Below are 17768 nucleotides of genomic sequence, written 5' to 3'. Positions count from 1 at the left end.
TGTGGCCCTCAACATATTCCCACTGGACCAACACACCGATAGCACAGCTCAGAGGACAAACAGGGAACTGCAGCCCCACTGGAGGGACACAGCGAGAGCACAGCCAACAGGACATCCAGGGAACTACAGCCTCAGTGGAGGGACACAGCGAGAGCACAGCCAACAGGACACCCAGGGAACTACAGCCTCAATGGAGGGACATAGCAAGAGCACAGCCTAGGGGACAACCAGGGAACTAGAGCACTGGACTGTACACTTAGATTTGCGTCAAAGCACTGGAGTTCAATAAGCACAATCAAAAGCTTTAATATAGCTCTGTGTTCACTTCGACAGCCACCACTGGTTTGTTTCTCAGTTGCATTTATACATAGATAGCGATCATGCTAACATTTATACTGATCATTATAGCATTTATACAGATCATTATAGGGTTCATACAGACCAGGGTGCAAGATGAGTTTGGAGCTGATCTAATGCAGCGTGGAGTCCCTGTCTGTAGATTTCATCAGAATATTTAACCTCAGGAAGGGCCGCAGCCACAAATGAGGCTGGTCAGAGGAAGAATCAGCATACCTACAGACACGCTGATCAGGAGAGTAAGAGATTTCAGTGCGCTGGCAGTGAGCTGATCAGATTTTAGTCTGTGCTTGAGAGGGATTATGGGTAACACATGTGAAAATCAGACTGATTTACCTCCATGCACTCAGGCAATCAGAAGCAGCAGAATCCCTTGTTGCTTATAAAAGACAGAATAACAGATTACTGCCATGTATGCCAAATTAATCAGGGTGAAAACAAACATTCTTTTTGCTGGTATGTCCAGCTGATCAGTGTGAATGGAATGTGTTATATCCTGTTTAGCCCCGGTGCATCAGAGCAGATCAGGCGGAATAAGGCACATCGTAGGCCCTGGGTATGGGGTTGGACTGGACGTAAGGGTGGATGGTGGTCTCGTTCTTGATCTGGGCGGTCCAGTCCTCCTCGATGTACTTGTGATACGGGTCATCGGAGTGCTCCCTGCGTTTGGACTTGACGGTGCTGACCAGGATGGCCACGATGATGAAGGCGAACATGCCGATCATCACCACCAGGTACCAGACCACGTCCTGGAAGTTCTCCTGGGCCATCCGCTCGCTCAGGGCTCGGTCCGCCTGCGTCACATTGTGCCGCCAGCGATCCAGGTAATCGCCCAGCGAGCGGGTCAGAGCATCCTCCAGCTGCTGCGTCAGGTTCCGCGCCTGTAGAGCCATCCTCGCCCCAGCCTGAGTCGCGCTGGGCTGGACCGGGAGGGGTCAGGCCAGAGACCGAGCTCGCTGGAGAAAGACAGGTGAGATCTGCAGTGAGAGGCAGAGGTGAGAGGGTGGAGTTTCAGACTGAATTTACAAATAAAAGCAGTTTTCTTATACAGCAAAGTACAGTTGGGATTTAAAATAACTGTACTTCTGCAATTTGCCCCAGTTACTGACTCCACACCAGGTAAATGAAATAACAAGGTCTGCCTTTCATCAAGAAACTGGCTGACTGCTGAAACAAGAAGTGATTGTGTTTTCTATCAAATAAACATCTCTTTAAGCAAACAGACCAGAAACCCATTAATCTTCAGAGGACAAATATGAATTGAAATGGCATCTTTATTATTTTGCACTTTAATATGTTTTTTTGCCCCAACTGCCAACTCGTTCTGGGTACTTCTCTTTCACTAAGTGTTTACTGTACAGTGCATATTTAACAAGCACACTGGTTTTAAAATAAAAAACAACAGCTGATGTATGTTGTGGAGATTATTTCATAGCAGATGTCAGTCATTTGTCACTGTGCATTCATGGTTAGACATTATTTATCATTTCACTGTTGTTCTAGAATGAAAGGTTATCATGCTCTGTTATCTGTGAATAAGTCATTGTGATTGATGAGGTTTACACTGCAGTTCCTTGCTTAATATGTCCCACCAGAATTTACACAAAATGAAAGCTACAGATTTCTTGCACAGAACTTTAAATACAAAATTTAATGTGGTGATGAGTGTGCGGTATCCTTTTTATATTTATAGTACTTCATGTTGATAGTAAGTTCAGGAAATACTATTAAAAAAAACCTCCATGGAAGGAAATGAGTTACAAAAAGAATTTTATTTCAGAATACGTTGAATTTAATCAAAATCTTAAAAAAGCAGGCTCACAAAAAATCTGTTGTATTGAATTCAGATGTATTAAATTCACAGATAAAAATTCTAACTTATTAATTTCACAGTAAAAAAAACATATCAGTTAAATTCACCATATTCAATTAAAATCTTTTTGCTTATTTTCTTCTATATTCCTCCCTTTCCTACTCCACTTGATTTCCTTTCCACCTGATTTTAACCCTCCTAGTTCCACATATAGGCCAGACCACTGCTCTTTTCTACTCAAATGCAGATTGTTCATCTATTCATGTTTACAGTTTAAAAACACAAATATTTTAAATAAGATCACTGATTTACAGGCTGGGCTACTCTAGCTCAGTGTGTGACTGTACCAGCGCCATATGCAGATTCGCTTGTAGGTGGTTCACTTGAGGTTAAACTTACGGTCTGAAGCGTGGGACGATGCCGGCCTGGTTTGGCTGAAGAATGCTGAGCCTTAGACACGAGGAGTTAACCTGAGTGGGGAGGAGAACCTGGTACCTCCTGCCACATAGTTACTCTGAAACAGTTTGCCGGGAACTGCGTGTGCAGTGATGAAATTGTATGGAGGCTGACCCCTCTCCTCCTATCAGCTCCCTCTGCTCCAGGAAAACATTTTCTCAAGGTCGATTACCAAGGTTGTCCATGCCTCATTGCCTCTGCAGCGCAGTGTATCCTTACCTCAGTGGCAGCCTAAAAAAACTAAAAATGTGGACATAGTTTTGGTGGCGTCGGGTTCTTTTGTCACTTCACAGGGCTGGATATTGTTAGTACTGAAGCAAACCAGGGTAGACTTTTGTTGGCACTGAAATCAAGCAGGGCTGGGCTTGGTGAGTACTGAAGCTAAGCAAGAACCATGGTTAGTGCTGAAGTTAAGCAGGGCTAAACTTGGTTAGTGTTGAAGTTAAGCAAGGCTAGTCTGGGCTTGGTTATTACTGAAGTCAAGAAAGCTAGTTTGGGTATGGTTAGTACTGAAATTAGGCAGGTCTGGGTTTACTTAGTACTGAGCTGGAAGGCCCTCCTAGTGAAATTATGTTGGTGCTGAAAATTTTGTTGGTAGGCCAATAGGTGGCACATTCAGGGGTTTGAGTAAGCCATTGCCAAAGCCAGTGACAGGGACAGTGACAGATGCACTTTCTTTGATATGTGCTCTTAAAACTAGTGTGTGTGTGTGTGTGTGTGTGTGTGTGTGTGTGTGTCTGTCTGTCTGTTTGTGTTTGCATGCCATTTACATATAAACAATGCCAAAAAAATTAGTTAAGATAAACTATATTTCTCTTTTTGTCCCCATAACTTCTTGTATTCTCTAACAGATCCTTTTGAAACCATTGGGTCATTAATTCCACTGAGTTGGTCAGAATCCAAAACTGGCTCTCTTTCTCTGGCCAGCTTATCTTGCCCTTTAATCTCTCACAGTGCCAACACTCATTGGTTGTTGTAAGTGCTTAGTGTGTTATCACTTGACCTTCTTTGTTAAATAGTCAGATAAATCAAATAAACACGGCTTGAACTTGAAAATATCCTTTAAGTTTTTGAGTTTCCCATTTTGTCCACTAGGTTGCAGAAAAGATTGCAGAATATGTATATTTTTAAAATATTTCCTGCTTTACAGTATATGTAAATAATTATGTCTACTTGTTTACAAGTGGGATTTGTATTAGTGAGTTTCTCAGTTTGAAACCGTGTTGCTGCAGGGAGGGAATGGTAACAGTGTGTGTGTGTGTTTTGGAGGCAGTGTAAGCTCATGGGACTAATGTCACACAGTCAGATATAGAGATAAGACCATTGCCGCCTCTCAGGCACCTCAGACTCACATGAGTCAGTGAGAACAAGGACACATGTGGGGCAGATACAGTATGTGTTATTTCACATATTTTTAAATATGTATAACAAACCTTTAAAAATCACTCTGTATGCTGCAAAGGGTGTCTACTTATTTGTTCATACATTATTTGTCAGTCACTCTGAAATCCTGATGGACAAAGTGGAATTTATTGATCTCAATATAATTATAAGGAAAGAGTGAGAATGTACCTCAAGCATGGTACATCTGATCAAGACTTCAGCTTTCAGTTAGCGTGCCAGTCAGTCAGTGTGAGTGATTCAGCTGGAAGAGATTTTTCCAGGGACTAACAACTGCATCACTTAAACACCTTCACTGGCCATAGTATGCAAGCGGACTACATTTCCAAACACCATTGAGTTCAATAACATCTCCTTCCCCTTTTATTATACCCACAAGTAATCACTCTGATTGTGGGAGGGGAAAGCGATGCCAGGCAATCTCGTCAGAGGATAACCTTACCCTCTGGGTGAACAAATCAAGCAAGTTATAAAAAAAGTATATTTAGAAGGAGCTGATATACGAGCTACAGTGTGCAGGGAATAACAGGATTTTTCCCTTCAGATTCCCACAGAGGAATGAAACACATTAGAACATCACTGTCTCAAACCCCTACACCCTGCTCTGTCAAAGGCAAGCACCTCTCAGTCCCCACTTAGGAAGGGTTGGAAAGGCTGAACCCTCTCAGTGCCACAGGGCGACACACAGGTAACAAGGAACTTCCACACACATAGAACTTCCACACATAGGTGAGTCTCCCATTTGCACTGCCAGGTTTGGTTGGGTTTTTTTCCTATGTCAAGCAGTAATGTTTTTAGACCAATGAAGTCCTTGCACTAACAATGGAAGGGTTGTTCCTCATAGGCCCACAATTACATCATTTTGTTGCCTTTAGTCAGGCCACCAAGAGACAAAAAGCATGTGGCAACCCAGCCTTCACCTGAATGGAAACATACGGTATATATCATTCACAAAGCTCTTCAGCCTTCTGCTGTTCATTATCTCCTATGTCCCCTCTCATGCCTTTACTTGTGCTGACCAAACTGGGTCTGAACCGGACCTGAATACTGAAGGAAACCTGCAAGCAAAACAAGGCTTCTGTGAGCAGTGACATTAGCAGGTCTGTAAGTAAGTCTTCTCACAGGGTAAGTAAAAACATCCCCAGGTATGCCAGTCGGTGCAGTACTTCTGATGACACATTAAGGCACTGAGGTTAGAAAGCATTAAATAAATGTTAAATTTAAGAAACACTATTTTTTCTTAAACTCTAGGAAAATTTAACTCAGGTGAAATTCTTACTGTCACTTTGAACTCTTGGCACTTTTTAGGGGGCACTATGCCTCCACCCAAATCCTGCTCACGGTCCAAAAAAAAAAAAAGAAGATCATGTATGTAAGACAAGATTAAAAAAAGAAAAGATACCTGTGCACCAATGTGATGATCACAAATAATCACCTTCATGTCCACCCGTATGCCTCTCTGGGTGAGCACATACAATTGTTGTGTACTTCATAAAATTACAGGCAAAGCTATATCACAGCATGTATGTACACATTGAATTGGGAACATTTTGTATTTTTATGCATTTATATGCTACATAATTGAATGTATTGCAACTGTAATGTCACCTTGAAGAAAATGTAGTGGTAAACAATGCTAATTTGAGGGCATGTGCAGCTTTCTGGCTTGCTGAGGAATGCTGGGAAGTTTGGACCTCCTCAGAGGTGAATCATCAACCTCTCTTTCAAAGGCACCATCTCCATGGTAACAGTAGCTTTCTTCAAAGGCACAGGGCCCTCAAGCTGTGGGCTGCAAAAACAGTAAGCATCAGCACTGCCCATCATGTCATGACATACAGTATGCTTATACAGACAATCTAATTCTCTCTGTCTCTCTCTCTCTCTCTCTCTCACACACACACACACACACAGGAATTCTCTTTCTCACGTACATGCATGCACACACACACACACACACACACACATGTTCACATGGAATCTCTCACTCTGGCACACAATCACACAGAAACTCTCATACACAGACACACAGAAACTCTATCTCTCTCAAACACACACACACACACACACACACACACACACACATCCATTCCACCCATGTAACTCCATTTTTCATCTCCACTCTAATATGCTGGATGATGTTGGCTTCCATCCTGGAAATGGTCTCACTTGTGTGAATGGGAAAAACAAAGGGATGTCCCTTCTGGCTGGTACATTCAGTTCAAAATCACCTTTTTTCATTTTCTTTTTTCTTTCAGTGGGAAAAGTCAAGCCAGAGAGAGAACAAATATTGGTATGGTAAATGTTACAGCTTTAATCATCCTGGTTGACGCAGCCAGGCCCACCCAACCTTGCATGCAAATGCCCCCTGTTGGCTCAAATCTACTCTACCACCTGCTGGTCCTCAGAAGACAGGTCAAGGGCAGTGTTACTCCAGGGTAATATGCCAGCAGGAGTTTCATTTATTAAAGTCCTTATCATAAATGCAGTCATTAAAATTATGAGAAAATAAGACTAATAAAAGTTTAGTATTTTTATTAGTCAGGCCCATTTAAAACTCCACAAAAATAATGTCAAATGTGCCTGAGCCCAGCTTATAAAACAGGACAAAACAGGTGCTTCACAGCCGGGACACTGTCAAAAATGCAAAAAGAAGAATGATAACCCAGATTACTTCACAGGGGCTAACTCAAAATAAGGACAGCTGGGACTCATAGCTCAGAACACCTTTAGACACGTTTCATAAAACAGGATGACTGACATTTCTATGTCTGGAACCGTCCTCCTCAGAGTCAACAGAAAAGCAGAAATGTTTCTATTCTATGATTCATGTCTATCTGTTATCCTCTTGTTTTTCTAACTGAATAAAGTGAAAACGTACATAAGGAGGGAGGACTCTGCTCTCCTCTCTAAAGAAAATTGCACGTGTGTCCTGGCATAAAACTTGAAACCAAAGATGATAATGACAGGGAAAAAACTCCTTGCCGTTATCTTTCAGAAGCTGATCAGTGTGTGATGCCAGTGGTGGAGATGTTCAGTTATGAAATATTTAAACTCCAGCAAGCTTTGATGCACTATTTTAAAAGTTATCATATATGTTTCCCTGTATTTTCACTGATTTAAAAAAAAGAAAAAATATATATTATTGAAGAAAAATTAAGTATGAACATGTTTCTGAGAATGTGGCATTAAGAGTACAAACAATCCCTAATTAATAATATTTCTAATTAAAAACACTTAAAAGCTCCTTTTACTTCAGAAATTGTAATCAAAGTTGGACAAAAAACCAGCACACACAGAAGTTCTCCTGGATCAGAGCTGGGAACCTCTGCTGTATGCAATCAGTTGAATGGGTTGGGAACCATTAAAAACTTATTTTTGATGACAAACATTTAACCTCTAGTGTCTTGTGTGCTGTTGTAGCTAACAGAGAACTGATAAGTATGTCTGTTATGAGAGAGAGAGAGATAGAAGAGTAGAGGAGAGAAGAGACATAAAGAGAGGAGATCAGATGAGAGCTAGAGAGAGAGAGAGAGAGAGAGAGTCTTATTAGGAGACTTAGTGTTTGGGCAGACACACCTACGCATATCCAAAAGGGCAGGGCACTGAGTAAGTGGGGAGATGTATTAAAACACAACACCCAGTGTTTCTTGCAGCTCATGTAGACTAAACAGAGAATGATAGTCCACTGTACCTAAATGGAACCATTATATTTCAAGTCAGACTGGAAGTAATTTGATTACCATCTATTCAACACTTGTTTTCTTTCCAGTTTTTGCTGACTCAATCAATCGCTGCAGACTACATTAATTTAAGTGGGATGTGCAATATGTTCTGACCCTCTGACGATTCCACACCACAAGACCTTCACCAGACGCTCCCAACCCCATACACGAACAAATGTGTACTGTCTCCCAGCACAGCACGTACACGGTACAGCTTTAACCATTTGCCCTCTTGGATGCCAATCAAACAATTTCAGTAAATCTTTTCATTTAAAGATTATGACGAGAACTGCAAATCGTTGTTTTGTAGCTCTATAGGTTTGTGTTGCTGCCAATCTATTGACACCGCCCCATATAGGCGTGACTACACGTAGCATTTGCGTACTGTGGTTGCGTACCAGGACGGCGGTTTTGTGAGTGGGAAAACGGGAGTCTGGAAGAAGATACTGGCATCGGCTTGGAGAATTGGATTAAAAAATATATATATTTTAATCTTATTTACTTAAATATTTTTTATTATGGGGGACCTATGATGAGGTAAGAAGAACCGCTGTGTTTTCACTCTAGTGTTTCCCCAGCAAATATTGTTGGAATCATAACGTTACATGGTGCTAGCTCACTAATTGGATCATTCTTATGGAGCATTCATTGCCTGATGCTGCAAGAGTAGCTAACAATTCGCTAGCCAGGACTTTAGCCGCTGGCCAGCTTTAGCACACTAGCTGGGAAAATCAGTGCTGCTGTGTTAGTATAAGGACCACACATTTATGCAAAAAAAACTAAACGGTTGACGTTTCCGGTAGATATACCGTTACAGCTTACTGTAATGTTACCTATATCGGTATGATTTATGTTAGCTGTTTATGTCGCTGTTTATCAATAGCTTCCCAGCGAATCGGAAAAAGCTTGAACATCGTGCAGCATTTTCGGATGGTAGCTAACCGTTATACTTGAAAATATTTAAGTTGGCTGATGTTAACTAGCTACCTGAATAACACCCTGTGTGAATTCATTCAGAATTTAGCTATGCGCCCCAGAATTGCATGCAGGAGATCTGGTCAGTTACTGTCAGTCTGTTCCTATTCAGATAGATAGATAGCAGTTGGTAGATTGCGAGTTAATTCTGTCCGATATTAACGATGGATCTATTGCTTTTTCTGCAGCAAGTGTGAACATATGTATCCGAGATGTTAAATTACAAGACGTGGGTTTATCTAGTTAAATGGCAAACTAGTGAGATAACGGTACCTGTGCAGTCATAGCTACAACCTGCAACCTTTCATAGGTAAGTATAACTTAGCTAATTGCGAAGATGCATGTTCGCGAGATTCTGGTTAGTTCGGCTGCGTAGTGGAGGTCGGCAGGTCTGGATTGCTCAGTGAATTATCTAGCTATCGAGCGTTACACATGACTAGGCCATAGCTATGAAATAGGGATGGTACAATATGCATTTTGGTGGCTAGTTAGCTAGCAAAGAAAGGTGCCCATCTAGGTCAGTGTCGCTCGAATTTGTATTGTGTCTGAAACTAATGTTTTGGAAACCCAGGTATTCAACGATTTATCAAGAGATCGAAGTGCCTTTGCATGCGGTGTGCTTTCTTGCCCATTTAGTGATTGACAACCTCATATTATTCTAATTCGAATGTGACCGAAACGCTACCGCACACGTTTCTGCTGAAATAGAAACGATGGAGCCCGCGATTGATACAGTTCGTCACTTCATAATTTGTCTCCTGCTGACATTGTGCCCAACATATTGTCCTTTTATAACAGACGTGTAACGGTGCGCCTGCCTTTCACACTGTCGCGACCCAGCCCCTGGTAGCGCATCGTGAATGTATTCCGCGATATATCTCGTTCGCTTACTGATTATGAACATAACAAGGCAGTTATGGTCAATTCAGGCTTTCATCATTATCATAACAATAAACCCGCTTCCTATCGTCTGGATCCGGGTCCTACGCTGCTGAAGCCATCATTCAAAACGTGATCTGATGCCCGTCTTTGTACCGGATGCCTTGAGGGCTGCATTGGTCAGATACTGTATTATTGTTGAGGCTCAGAAGCCTGACCGGTTGTAGCCTTGACTGGCAATATTGTTTCATATCACTGTGAGTCACTGTAGATTTGCGGTGGTGTATATTGTTAATTGCAGTTGTGTTTGGTTTTGTTCTTGAGTAACAGAGTAAGATCAACATCATGCCACTCCCTTACTATGATCTCATCTACATGTAAATTTAAAATGCACCATATAAAACTATTACGTGTGGGATTTTTGTCTTCTCTCCCTCCTTTGCTTCCTTGTCCTCTTAGTCTCCGCTCCTGTTTTTGCTACCTCCCCCAGCTCCTTTAGGCGTGACTGTTCTCCCACTCCTCACCCTTTTGGCCTGGTTCCCTGTGTTTTAATTAGACTTACACTCAACCTAAGTGACAAAAGAACGTAGAGACATGCATGTGCAAAGCTCCCTAGCCTGAATTTCTCGAAGCTTGCTGATGGAGGTACATATCTAGGTCCTCCTGTGTATTTGCTATTCTTCCTTGTTTGAATGGCACTGTATAAAGGAAACATGCTACATTTGCTTTATGTGATAAATTGTGTAGTTATGGATAGAAATGGCTTTCATCATTGTATTGCAAGACTAGAGGAGAATTAACCAGCACAGAGGTTTGGTCTTATGTGTTGATTTGGATGTGCAGTTCTGATTGAGCTGCTGTACCCTGGGATACCAGCCCAAACCTCAGCATTTCCCCCTGCTGATGAGATTAGTGTCATTATTACATATTTCACTGACTCCATTCCAGACTGGTGTTTCCCAGCCCCCTGCCAGCAGGGCTGTGGTGTTTCAGCTGCAGCACTATGTTGTGGGGAATCACAAGGGAGAGCATCTTTCAGTAATACTGTGCATAACTGAGCTGTTCACCTGATGGTCTTTTTTTGTGAATGAAATTGATGGATACATTTGGATTGGCCTGAGTCTAAATAACTGTGAATAGTCAGGGAAAGTGGGGGAAATGCTTGTATGGAGTCTTACTGTGGTTTGCTTCGGTCTGGTTGTGGTGTGATTTTACTGTGGTTCTCTTACCTTTCTAGGTAGGTGCGAGTGAGAGAGAAGGAGAAAGAGAAATGGAGGAAAAAGTGGTCAGTTCTCTCTTGCTACCTGCTTTCTTTCTGTTCCTCTCTGGAGTGAACTCGAGCACAGAGACACTGGGCCCATTTTTCTGTGGTCCACAGTGAGGGTCGCCTGTCCAAGGCTGGCCCAGTGTTCCTGTGGCTAGGTCAAAGGAGAAACGCAGATGAGCTGGGCCGGGGGAGGGAATGCGGACCTCCTGCCCCCTGAAATCACTAAGTTAGGAGAGACATGTCACAGGAGAGGTTGTTTGTGTCGTCATCAGTCAGTTTCTTTGGCTGATCTGGGCTTTGTTTGGCCATCAGATCAGGAGCCCCCCTCCCCCACCCCCCTAGTCCACTGTCCACTGCACCGCACTGTTCCACAGCTGGGAACATGTTACATGCCCCTTTGTATCTCACTGTGCCTCACAGAAGCTGTGTGTGTGTGTGTGTGTGTGTGTTGGGGTGGGGGATTTTAAGGGGGCAGGAATGTGGAAGTGGGCGTGAACAAGTGCTGAAGGGGGCTGGGAGGGAGGGTGGCTGATTTCCGGAGAAGGTGGGATTTGGTGATGAAGGGGGAGGACCTGGGTGCTGAAGGGGGTTGGGCAGTGCTCTGAAAGGGGCGTGGCTTGTATGAAGGGATCTGTGTGAGTTTGGCTGCAGAGCACACCTCCTGCTTGCTGACTCAAAGTGGTCATTGTTTCTGATTCAGGGCCCTGGCAGTTTCTCCCCCCCTCCATTGCCCCCCAGCTGTGAGCCTACCGGGGTTCTCTTTGTACGGTTGTGACAGGGCAGCTCAGGGGTTCTGTCAGTGTGTTTTTCCCAGTGTAATTCAGGAGAATGAGTGAGACTGAAAGATGTGTGTTTTTAAGGCCTTGCCACTCTTATGTCATCTATTCCCACCCACACTGGATGTGGCCTGACCATGGTGGTACACCACACAGTTCGTTAAGGCTGAGCTGGGTACAGCACACAGTGCCTTGGGTGGCTTTCAGACAGCCCGTGGTGTGGTCATTTGTACAGGTAGGGACAGTATTTTCACACTCCCACTTACAAAACAGGGTTTGTTATCCCTTACTCACTATAGATAAATTAAATAACAATTATTATCATTGGTAACAATGACCTGAAGTAAAGTAAAGTCTGTCTGTATCATGTGCCGACAGTCTTGATTGTGTATTTTAACCTAACAGTTAAACCTTTATTTTGACCACAACATTGTCATCTGGTAAGAATCGCATGAAGAACAAAATGGGCTACACTGGAATTAAAAAGTCATGAAAAACAGTTCTGTTTCAGTTTGGCAGTGATTAGCACAGTCCTTTTAGCGATTATTTGCCAAAAAAGTTAGACGATCCAGTTGGTAAGAGGCCAGTGTTGGGCGTGTTTATTTACAACGGTACCTGCTGGGCAAAAACACGCTCTCCTTGAACAGAAGTGCCAGGAATGCTCAGGTATTTCTGCAGTAGCTGTGCAATGTGAGGGAACCTCCCACAGTCTGAGTCTTTCTGCCACACGTGAGGATTCTGGTCAACTGGTATTTCCACTTCCTTTTCTTTTAGAGGGGAAGAATTCACGGATTTACTGTATGGCAGCCGATATGGTGAATTTTTGAGCTGGAATGAAAATGGACCATTTCTGTGTGGATTGTGCACTAATATGACTATTGCAAAGGCACTACAATAGCTGCTGTCTAAACAAAAACTTTCATTAAAGAATATTTTGTTAATAAAATTATTAACATCATTCTAACATTGAACACTGGGACCTAAATCATTAGTGTGTAGATTCTATAGAACATCAATCAATTATTGACCGACCGTTACTGCCAGTCAATGTTTTTTCCCCTATTCAAGGAATATGCTCTTATAAAGTCTGAATCTGACAGCCCTAGTATAAGACCTGCACTCGGACAGTTTTAGGGCACTATGCTAACTTTGTCTGAACTCCAGCTTGTCATCCTATCAGGGCCGATCTTATTATTATTATTATTATTATTATTATTATTAATAATTACATTACATTACATTATAGGTTCTTAGCAGACGCTCTTATCCAGAGCGACTTACAACAAGTGCATTACAAAACTCAGAGACAAGCGCTTTACAACATTCCTGCAAGAGAGCTACAATAGGTATAACTTTGCTTAGGTATAAGTTTTTAATTACATTTATATAGCACTTTTCCAAATGCTCAAAGTGCCTAACAGTGAAGGGGAACTCACCTCACCCACCACCAATGTGTAGCACCCACCTGGGTGATGCACGGCAGCCATTTTGCGCCAGAACGCTCACCACACATTAGCGAAGGTGGAGAAGGAGAGAACATTTATTTAGCCAATTAAATCTGGGGATGATTTTTCATGATCTTACATGAGTCTTCTTCTGTGGAACAAAGCCACTGTAAACATGTCATTGACGGCATGCATGTGGGCGGAGCTTTGACTATAGTCAGATAGCAGTGCGCTTGGTTGGGTACTGTAGTGTACAGCAATCAGGCTTCTGGCTATCTGTGTGAGATGAGTCGACTGTATGTGTGCTGCATTGTGTGAGCAGTGTGTGTGTGGGGTGTTTGTGCTTGTGTTTGCGTGTGGGCGTGTGTGTGTGTGTGTTTTAATACTGATGCCCAGCCTGTCTGTCCTGAAATCCAGGTGGGAATTGTGCTCTCACTGTGCAGCAGTGACATCCATGCAGGGTTTTGGCAGAAACGTCCCAGGACAGTAAGGTCTGTAGCAGCTCATAGCACTGGGCATTTAGGAGTCTCTTTAACATCCCTGCTCTGTACACATTCCAGTGTCGCCACGGCGACCCTGGATGGAGATTATTCCCTTCATTGTTTGTCTGAGTGGATTCTAATCCTCTGCAGGATTTGAGCCACAGATGAGCCAGCAAGCTGCCTGCAGTAAGCTCCCACCAGGCCAAGGGAGGCCTTGCCACTCCTCACTTTAAGAATTTCTTATTCATACTTTCAAAATAGGCTAACTAAGAATGCTAACCCAGACTGCGGTTTGCTGGAATGCTGCATTAACAGGCAATGCAGCTTTATGTGCTTGAGACTGGCTGGGGATCCAGTTAGGTTGCTAAGGCAGGAAGTGGTCACTATTGGGTGGGGAAAAAAATCCACAGATTGGTGAAACTGTGTTTTGCCTCCTACACATTAACAGATGGCCGTAGCAAACCAGTGTAGACGTCAGGGTCTGTTGTCATGTCACAGTTTGTGTTCAGTTTTAAATAAAAGGCACAGTGTAATCACTGGGCTTGATGTAATCATGGTTGTCATCATTTAAAAGGTGTTTATTCATGGAGTAATATTAAACCTCATTATATTTAGGATCCCATGCCTGGCTGTCTATTGTAGCAGGGGGTGATGGGAAGACTCAGGCAGTGGATGCAGATGGGATGCATTTGGCTGCACAGATAGGGCACCAGTGACCTTGCAGTGATCCGGGGTGCTATAGGCTCAGTAGCAGCTAGCTCAGTTGAATATACTCTACTGCACTGTACCCTGCTCTACTCCCATTGTAGGGTACTGTCCCTGCTATACCCTACTATACTGTACCACACTGTATCCTGTTCTACTCTACTGTACTATAGGGTACTGTCCCTGCTATACCCTACTCTGCTGTAGGGCTGTCTGATAATGGTTCGATATTCAAATTGTAGAAAAGAAAAGTAATTTGAGTGTGAAAATGAATATTCGAATGTGGAAGAAAGGAATGCAGCATGTCTTTATTGCAGCTGTCTTGGATTGTGTTAAACCAAAAATAAATCTTACATTTTAGCACCACCTCTGCTGAAAATGGAAGTCGCTGGGTCATATTGTTGCTGTGTTGTTAGTTGACAGACACGGCACTTTCATTTCATCTCTGGTTCCTTGGTGCAATCGAAACGCGTCTTTTCCCCCACTGGGAGTATAGTAAGGAGACTGGCACGGGCCTCTCTGTAAGTTGACCGTCTGGTGTTTTTGGCAGATAACCTGCTGGACTGACATTGGCATAAAATGCTTAACCAGTTAAGTTAGTTTTACTGTTTTCTTTTTCCATACTAGTGTTTTCGGAGTTCTAGCATTTTGGGAGGATATTGTTAAAACTATGCTAATCTTAGCTCTCCCTCCAAAAGATCCAAGAAAGTACTTTTCAGTTTTTGATAGCACTTTATTGTAAATTATTCATCAAGATGAGGGGTTGACGGAAGTGATAAGCAAGTACGTATGGGCGGCAAAAAGCTGAAAATGCGCAACAATTGTAGTAGCCTAGTTCTTAGTTCCTACAATATCATACAGTTACAGTGTACAATATCACTGCACAGATGTTATCTCTTTACTGTAGCACACAGTGTATCAGTATGGCTGGGCTGCTTTGAGCTTTCCACTGTAGCACACAGTGCATCAGTATGGCTGGGCTGTTAGCGCTCTACTGTAGCACACAGTGCATCAGTATGGCTGTGCTGCTGTTAGCTCTCCACTGTAGCACACAGAAACCTAGCGGAGTTGAGCATATACATAATGGCTGATCTCCAATTGGTCTCACTGACAAAGCAGGAACTGGTGCGTGAAATAGCAGGGTGACAGAGGGGCGGCGTCTCGGCTTGGCGAGTTTGAGTCCACTGTCAGTTCATCCCGTCAGCTGGAGTGTAGCGTGACCCCCACGTGACACCCCCCCCCCCACTCCCTGTTTACTGAGAGCGTATGTGCACACCCACATGCACGCAACGCACGCATGCGTGCACACCCACACCCACACATCCACACACTCAAACCCGCCCGTGCACACACACACACACACACACTCACGCATGCACACGCACACACTTGCGTGCGCGGACACCCCCACACACACACGGTTCTGCTGCTCTCACTAATTCATTTTAGGTACCCCCCCCCGCCCCCCGCACTGGTCTTGTGTACTTGTCTTCCTAAATTTTTCTGCTGCATGGCTGGGAAGGCATGTGAAATTCCTCATTTCCATTTGAGATGGTCACAGCCAGGGATAAAGGGAGGGCTCATTCTTACTGAGTCTGATGGGAGCCATGGGGACAGTGAGACCAGGTCTGTGTTTGAGAGGGACGTATAGAGAGTACTGGGGGGCATTCATAATATCCCCAGGTCTGTGTTTGAGGGAACATACAGGGGGGTGTTCATGGTGTCCCCTGGCCTGGTGGGTTTTGTGGTGAAATGGTAATGAGGCTCGGCAGGGAGGGGGGGTGGGGGGTGGAATGCAAAGTGTGTCTGGGAGACGGAACGCTGGGGGAGACAGTGTTCCGCTGGGCAAGGGCCTCGTCACAGATATCTCAGCACTGAGTTGCCTTAGCAACCAGAACCAATCAGTGGGTGGACTGCGAGAACAGGGGACAGGTAAGAGCTGCTACCTGGAGCAGGGGTGATGTGTGCCCTTTGCCCCAAGCGCAGATACAGACACATAAGCAGGGTGTGTGTGTCTGTACCATGCACACGCATGGTTTGTGTACAGGACTGGTTTGTGTGTATCACGCACACATACAGTATGTGTACAGGACTGGTGTGTGTGTATCACGCACACATACAGTATGTGTACAGGACAGGTGTGTGTGTGTATCATGCACGTGTGTTAGTTTATACGTTCCAGCACTGCTGCTCCCTGCTCTAAAGACACTAAGCTCTGCTCTCTGCTCTAAAGACACTGAGCTCTGCTCTCTGCTCTAAAGAGACTGAGCTCTTCTCTCTGCTCTGAAGGCACTGAGCTCTGCTCTCTGCTCTAAAGGCACTGAGCTCTGCTCTCTGCTCTAAAGACACTGAGCTCTGCTCTCTGCTCTAAAGGCACTGAGCTCTGCTCTCTGCTCTAAAGACACTGAGCTCTGCTCTCTGCTCTAAAGACACTGAGCTCTGCTCTCTGCTCTAAAGACACTGAGCTCTGCTCTCTGCTCTAAAGACACTGAGCTCTGCTCTCTGCTCTAAAGACACTGAGCTCTGCTCTCTGCTCTAAAGACACTAAGCTCTGCTCGCTGCTCTAAAGGCACTGAGCTCTGCTCTCTGCTCTAAAGGCACTGAGCTCTGCTCTCTGCTCTAAAGACACTGAGCTCTGCTCTCTGCTCTAAAGACACTGAGCTCTGCTCTCTGCTCTAAAGACACTGAGCTCTGCTCCCTGCTCTAAAGACACTGAGCTCTGCTCTCTGCTCTAAAGGCACTGAGCTCTGCTCTCTGCTCTAAAGACACTGAGCTCTGCTCCCTGCTCTAAAGACACTGAGCTCTGCTCTCTGCTCTAAAGGCACTGAGCTCTGCTCTCTGCTCTAAAGACACTGAGCTCTGCTCTCTGCTCTAAAGACACTGAGCTCTGCTCTCTGCTCTAAAGGCACTGAGCTCTGCTCTCTGCTCTAAAGGCACTGAGCTCTGCTCGCTGCTCTACAGACACTGAGCTCTGCTCTCTGCTCTAAAGGCACTGAGCTCTGCTCTCTGCTCTAAAGACACTGAGCTCTGCTCTCTGCTCTAAAGACACTGAGCTCTGCTCTCTGCTCTAAAGGCACTGAGCTCTGCTGTCTGCTCTAAAGGCACTGAGCTCTGCTCTCTGCTCTAAAGACACTGAGCTCTGCTCTCTGCTCTAAAGACACTAAGCTCTGCTCGCTGCTCTAAAGGCACTGAGCTCTGCTCTCTGCTCTAAAGACACTGAGCTCTGCTCTCTGCTCTAAAGGCACTGAGCTCTGCTCTCTGCTCTAAAGGCTGTCCCTCTGTTATTAGCCTCCTTTATAAATATTAATGAGATGCCGTTTCTGAAACACAGTTGTTTCTCTCCTTCGGGTCTTGAACAGCAGGCAGCTGACGGAGATGGTTGTATATCTCCATAGTCCTTCGCCTTATTGTGGGGATGAGTTGGAACATTTGCATTTTTGTGTGTGTGCGGCATTCAGTTAGTTCTCCAGAGTTGTGAAGCAATTTAAAT

General features: G+C 44.1%; 2 protein-coding genes across 3 annotated transcripts in view; one reads left to right on the top strand and one right to left on the bottom strand.

Moving 5' to 3' along the window:
- Positions 1-290: 290 nt before the first annotated feature.
- LOC135241046 (potassium voltage-gated channel subfamily E member 2-like) lies at positions 291-2728 on the bottom strand. 2 transcript variants are annotated; one of them, XM_064311154.1, is made up of 2 exons: positions 2570-2728; positions 291-1334 (listed from the first exon to the last, which is right to left on the bottom strand). In XM_064311154.1, exon 2 carries the CDS (start codon positions 1248-1250, stop codon positions 882-884), a length of 369 nt encoding a protein of 122 aa, XP_064167224.1. In that variant the 5' UTR covers positions 1251-1334; positions 2570-2728; the 3' UTR covers positions 291-881. The 2 variants fall into 2 exon arrangements, with proteins under 2 accessions (XP_064167224.1, XP_064167225.1); XM_064311155.1 differs by having other exon boundaries at positions 291-1313; positions 2570-2720.
- Positions 2729-8127: 5399 nt separating this feature from the next.
- Positions 8128-17768, top strand: part of LOC135241060 (intersectin-1-like) — a 44053-nt gene continuing 34412 nt past the window's right edge. Inside the window, exon 1 of the mRNA XM_064311167.1 lies at positions 8128-8286. The gene's annotated coding sequence lies outside the window, so the exon portion shown is untranslated. The remainder of the gene's footprint in view (positions 8287-17768) is intronic.

The sequence above is a fragment of the Anguilla rostrata genome, chromosome 15, assembly GCF_018555375.3.
Source record: "Anguilla rostrata isolate EN2019 chromosome 15, ASM1855537v3, whole genome shotgun sequence".
In the NCBI taxonomy this organism is placed as follows: Eukaryota; Metazoa; Chordata; class Actinopteri; order Anguilliformes; family Anguillidae; genus Anguilla; species Anguilla rostrata.
The sequence above is the reverse complement of the archived record's forward strand: the minus strand, read 5'-3'. Positions and strand labels throughout refer to the sequence as shown.

Bases quoted from the DNA above. Each gene is read 5' to 3' on its own strand.
- LOC135241046 (XM_064311154.1), bottom strand. From the start codon at position 1,250: ATGGCTCTACAGGCGCGGAACCTGACGCAGCAGCTGGAGGATGCTCTG.